Source organism: Oncorhynchus keta, chromosome 22, assembly GCF_023373465.1.
Source record: "Oncorhynchus keta strain PuntledgeMale-10-30-2019 chromosome 22, Oket_V2, whole genome shotgun sequence".
NCBI lineage: Eukaryota > Metazoa > Chordata > Actinopteri > Salmoniformes > Salmonidae > Oncorhynchus > Oncorhynchus keta.
This window is the reverse complement of record NC_068442.1, coordinates 36,792,770-36,798,887: the sequence shown is the minus strand read 5'-3', so window position 1 is coordinate 36,798,887 and position 6,118 is coordinate 36,792,770. Positions and strand designations below refer to the sequence as shown.

Sequence of the window (6,118 nt, the reverse complement as noted above, 5' to 3'; positions counted from 1 at the left end):
GACTCAAACTCAAATGTCAGGTGTTCAGAAATCAAAGCAAAACGGTATCTTTCAGAGGTTGGCGTTTGGTAGCAGAATGCTGAATTATTCAATATGTTTAGTACAGTACAGTAGATGTATGTCAATCAATAATAAGAATCATATTTATTTGTGTATATCTTCCTATTTCAATGGCAGACATTATTCTCCATTCTCTCCCATCAACAGGACATCTGATCCCCTCATCCAAACCTCAAAACCTTGGCATTCCAACTAATATCAGCTGGTGAGGGGAAACTTCATCAATGTAAACTCATTACCTGTCCTCTGTTGTATGTGGAGCTGCTAAGCATCCTTTATTAGTGACTTGGGCGGACTGTCCAACAACAGACCACAGACGTCTTCACCAAGCAATCACAACTTGTTAACTCTCTCTATGGCTCACCCATAACAGAGCCAACCCTATTCTTGAGCAGGACAAGAGGTGTGTTAAGCGTCACATGCCAACTCTTCCATCCACAGGGTTAAATGTTGAATTAGGCCCTGTGTTTCTCTCTCCTGTCTGATCTGTCTTTTTTTCTGTGAAAACATAGCAACCCAAATAAGGAGATTGGCTGAGAGCTGCTGTGTAAGTGAGTGTTTACAGCGGTCCAAGCCATTCCTTAGAAAGGCCTCGTATGAGTGGTTTGATTGGGTGGTGGCGTGGGTGGGTGGATGTCTGGTAAGAGGGGCAGAGTGGTGCGTGGAGGGATGAAGGGAGAGGGAAGCATCGGAGACTACACTCAGGTTTGGTTGGGAGTTTAAAGCATTGACAGCAGCCCTAGGCTCAAGTCTGCATCCCTCTGTGCTGCGCTTGCAACCTCTTGTCTCGCACTCCATTGCGCTCCCTCTTTCTCTACCTCTGTCTGTTTCTCTAGCCCTCTGACTTGTGGACTCAGGATCTAGTAGTCACTCCATTACTGCATAGGACAGGCTCTATCTCAAACTACAGGGGTAACAACTTTCTCAGCTACATTTCTCTTCTCAGTGAGCACACTAACCAGGCACTATGGAGGCCATCAAGAAGAAGATGCAGATGCTGAAGCTGGACAAGGAGAACGCCATTGACCGCGCAGAGGAGGCTGAGACCGACAAGAAGGCAGCAGAGGACAAGTGCAAGCAGGTGAGTTGAGAAAGAGACATGCAAATGAATCTATGAAACATCACTCAGTTGACACAGTAAAATGGCACTTAGCTACAGAAGGATAAAGTGCAGGATTTAATCAAAAGCTGTTCATAAAGGGATATCACAAGAGATAAATTCAAACCATGTACGGGCTCTGATGTCTCATACTGCTCTACACTCTGTAAGCCAATCTAAACATTTGTTCCATACCAGATGTATTTCGGAGAAAATTGTGTGTAATTAATCCAATGCAAATAGGTTTGATTAAAGTGTAGACCCAAATCAAAGATTGACAGTGTTAGCAAATGTATTGTTAAGGAATTGTAATAAAAGATGTGAGACCAAGTCAATCAAAGTTAATGAAAGAATCAAAGTGGACCCAGTGTGCATATGCCTGTAATGTCTGCAGCTGACCAGAGCACAGCTCAGTGGAAGTGTTTAGGTTAAATCAACAAATGAAAGATGACGTTGACCTATGAGGAAAGATCCCTTACCAACAGCCCACAGCAGCCTTGGGAGGGAAAGAGGACCGGGTGACAACTCCTTCAATGGACAACACACAGTACCACTGGGACTTGACAAGAGCAATAAAACACAGCTAAAACGGAGTATAACCTCCGATTATGGCTTTAGTTACATAGTCCAAAGATTAATGATGATCCGAGTACTTTATCCCCCAGGCTTGGACTAAACTGATGCCAACTGAAAAAAATGTATTTAAAAAAGGACAAATAGGTGCTGGATGCAGCATCGTCTTGATGGTCTGTTGACAAGGCTCAGCCCAAATCAGGATACGCCCAGTGGTGGTCGGGGTCCTACAATTCCACAGAGATGGACCCAGGCCCCAGATCCTATTCACCCCGAGTTTGGAGATTCGTGACGGGGCTCTGGAGAGGTATAGCTGTAGCAGAGAACCACTGGTAGACCAAGGGCGTCTGTACGGGAGTCCATCCAAGTGCCTGACATGCGTCTCCATTGCCTGAGAGAACACAGTCAACCAAGGATAGCAGCTGTATTTTTAGACAATAGGAGATGGCCGTGTGGAATCCAGCGGGATTATCAGCACTTCAGAGCCCCAAAGGCACAGAGGGGAACTCTGATTACTACTTAGCCCCCAGTGTGCAGGCTCTGCATGCTAGCGCTTTATTGTTCTGACAAAAAATGAAATCCACTGTCAACACCCTGAGGGAAGTTACCATGCACGTTGTAGATTTCTCTCATCCCTGTTGCTTTGAGCAGATTATCAATCCAGCTGCAGAGTTATAACTTTATAGGCATTCATTTATTTAATGTTTTACCATCAAATCATAGAGGTGTAACATTCGGGCTGCTAAATAGGTCCCCTTAATATCAAGATGGATTCTGGGTAGACACATCGGTCCTATAAATCCATAGGCTAAAGTACAGGTAGGGAATAGGCAAAAGGCATTGTTAGTGAGGCAGGCAAAAACTCATACACGGGAGCAGTAAATCGCAGGAAAAACAATACCTCCGTGATGGGGTGCAAAGAACTGAACTAAATAGTGTGTTAATGAAATACAAGTGTGCAAACATGTGAATTGAATTCAGGTGATTGGAATCTGGAAAGTGAGCTGCATTCAGGGGATCTGTTTCTTTGGTGCAGGTAAAGGCTCGAGCTTACCGGTAGGTAGTTGGCGAGGGCTCCTTGCCCAAGCACAGACGGGATAGGAAAGAACGTAATCTCGGACGTCAGCTGTTAAGGATGACCACCAGAACTTGCGTGTCAGTAGCTCCGTGGGCCGGGTGATTTCGGGATGGCCAGAACTCAGCGAGGTATGGCACCACTGCATTAGTTGGGGTCTGACGGATGCAGGAACATAGGTCTTGCCTGCAGGAGTGTCGGGAGGTGCTGGGTCGTGGCATAGGGCCTCCTGGACGGCTGCTTGGATTTCCCACTGTATGGGTCCCACAACACAAGATGGAGGCAGGATGGGCTCAGGAGCTGGGTTAGAGGAAGGGGTGTCAAGTAGACGGGATAAGGAATCAGCCTTCACATTTTTCTTGCTTGGCAGATACAGTAGGTGAAGTTGAAGATGAGTGCCCAGCGAGCCTGTCTGGGGTTGAGCCTCTTAGCACTTAAGTACTCCAAATTGCAGTGGGCGGTGAGGACAAGGAATGGGTGATGAGCTCCCTCTAACAAGTGGCGCCACTCTTCAATAGCCAGCTTAATGGCGAGGAGCTCTCGGTTCCTAATATCATAGTTCCTCTCAGCGGGTGACAGTTTCTTGGAAAAGAAGCCACATGGGAGTAATTTGGGAGGTGTCCCGACCCGCTGAGAGAGAACCGTTCCCACGCCGACCTCCGATGCATCCACCTCCAGAACAAAAGGAAGGGTGGGATCTGGCTGCCTAAGGATGGGTGCAGAGGTGAAGAGGCATTTCAAGGTCTCAAATGCAGTAAGAGCGGTGTCGGTCCATTGGAGGGTATGGGTTTTGACTGGTGAGAGCTGAGAGAGGAGCGGTTGTGCTGCTGCAGTTCCAGAATGAACCGGCAGTAGTAGTTGGAGAATCCTAGGAGACATTGTAGTTCCTTTACGGTGGTAGGTTTGGGCCAGTTAAGCACAGCCGTGACTTTGCCTTCGTCCATGTTGACCCCTCCTGGTGTCAGCACGAACCCTAGGAAGGTTACTGTGGTAATGTGAAAGGCACTCTTCTCAGCCTTACCGTAGCAATGGTGGTCCTGTAGCCGTTGGCTAAAGTACAGGCAGGGAATGGGCAAAAGGCGTCATTAGTGATGCGATGGGCTGCAAAGAACTGACCTAAATAGTGTGTGATAATGACATACAGGTATGTGAACAGGTGATTAGAATTCAGGTGATTGGAATCTGGAGAGTGAGCTGCGTTCAGGGGATCTAGGTGTTTGAGAGTGTGAGCTGGAAAATGGACTGGAAAGTGAGCTGCATTCGGGGGATTTACAGCTAGATGTGTAACTGAAGGACAGAACTGAACAAAGCATAAACATTCCTACCCATACCAACATATTGTCTTGTAGAAATTTGGAAACACAATCTCACATTTTATTAATTCATTAAAGAAGATAAACAAGAACGGCAACATATGATGGAAACTTGATACTAACAACCTTACGTTGACTTTGATAAAACGGTGATATAATAAGAGTTATCATAATAGAAATATAAGAAAGCAAGATGAGTAGGCTAATATACTGAAAGAAGAAAAGACACCAATTTTGCGCTCAAGTTTGTGAGTGTGTGCATGCAGGAGAGCTTATATATATGTGTGTGTGTGTGTGTGTGTGTGTGTGTGTGTGTGTGTGTGTGCGTGCGTGCGTGCGTGCGTGCGTGCGTGCGTGCGTGCGAGCGAGCGAGCGAGTGAGAGAGAGAGAGCTAACTGCGTGTACTATTAACTAACAAACATCTGCCCTGCTCTAGCTGGAAGACGAGCTGCTGGGCCTGCAGAAGAACCTGAAAGGGACTAAAGACGAGCTGGACAAATACTCTGAGGCCCTCAAAGACGCCCAGGAGAAACTGGAACAGTCTGAGAAGACCGCCACAGACGTGAGTGGGCAGCAAAGCACCCTGGGTAGAGCCCCTATTACACACCCACTGGGTGGTGTTAGGAGGAAGGGGACTAGGAGGAGGTTGGGCGCGTGGGTTAAGTACACTACCAGTCAAAAGTTTTAGAACACCTACTCATTCAAGGGTTTTTCTTTATTTTTACTATTTTCTACATTGTAGAATAATAGTGAAGACATCAAAACTTTTGAAATAACACATATGGAATCATGTATTAACCAAAAAAGTATTTGAGATTCTTAGCCACTTTACCTTGATGACAGCTCTGTACACTCTTGGCATTCTCTCAACCAGCTTCACCTGGAATGCTTTTCCAACAGTCTTGAAGGAGTTCCCACACATGCTGAGCACTTGCTGGCTGCTTTTCCTTCACCCTGCGGTCCGACTCATCCCAAACCATCTCAATTTGTTTGAGGTCGGGGGATTGTGGTGGCCAGGTCATCTGACGCAGCACTCGATCACCCTCCGTCTTGGTAAAATAGCCCTTATACAGCCTGGAGGTGTGTTGGGTCATTGTCCTGTTGAAAAACAAATGATAGTCCCACTAAGCCCAAACCAGATGGGATGGCATATCGCTGCGGAATGCTGTGGTAGCCATGCTGGTTAAGTGTTCCTTGAATACTAAATCAATCACACACAGTGTCACCAGCAAATCACCCCCACACCATCACACATCCTCCTCCATGTTTTACGTTCAGAAATACACATGCAGAGATCATCTGTTCATCCACACCACATCTCATAAAGACATGACAGTTGGAACCAAAAATTGTCTCATTTGGACTCCAGCCCAAAGGACACATTTCCACCGGTCTAATGCCCATTGCCCGTGTTTCTTGGCCCAAGCAAGTCTCCTCTTCTTATTGGTGTCCCTTAGTAGTTGTTTCTTTGCAGCAATTCGACCATAGATGCCTGATTTGTAAACATTTCTAAAAACCTGTTTTCGCTTCGGCATTATGAGATATTGTGTGTAGATTGAGGAGGAACAATATTTATGTAATCCATTTTAGAATAAGGCTGTAACGTAACAAAATGTGGAGAAAGTAAAGGGGTCTGAAGTGAAATGCACTGTATATCATAGAAATCAAATGATAATTCCACATAAAAATGTTATGGGATTTGCTGCATTGGTTTTGTTGGTAGGCCTACATTATGATCAAATAGCCAGAATAGTCAATTGGCTACTGTCTAAAACTGCAAGGGTACATCCTCAGTGTTCACTGTAAACACTCGCCGGAAGTTTAAAAACACATTTAGCTCACAAGACATAACATTTGCTCAGTGTTTAGCAGTCTTATGGCTTGGGGGTAGAAGCTGTTCAGGCTCCTGTTGGTTCCAGACTTTGCAGTACTGGTGCCACTTGACGTGCGGTAGCAGAGAACAGCCTGTCTTGGGTAGCTGGATTCTGACAATTTTGG

The 6,118-nt window shown here is 45.8% G+C and overlaps 1 protein-coding gene across 3 annotated transcripts in view; it reads left to right on the top strand.

The window, feature by feature from the left end:
- The first annotated feature begins 646 nt into the window (after positions 1-646).
- Positions 647-6,118, top strand: part of tpm4a (tropomyosin 4a) — a 26,586-nt gene continuing 21,114 nt past the window's right edge. The window contains exons 1-3 of one of the 3 annotated variants that reach the window (XM_035761611.2): positions 647-765; positions 1,007-1,141; positions 4,557-4,682. In XM_035761611.2, the coding sequence (XP_035617504.1) occupies positions 1,028-1,141; positions 4,557-4,682 (240 nt within the window). In that variant the 5' untranslated portion in view covers positions 647-765; positions 1,007-1,027. Of the gene's footprint in view, positions 1,142-4,556; positions 4,683-6,118 lie in introns of all 3 variants that reach the window. The other 2 variants (XM_035761612.2, XM_052475122.1) reach the window with 2 other exon arrangements.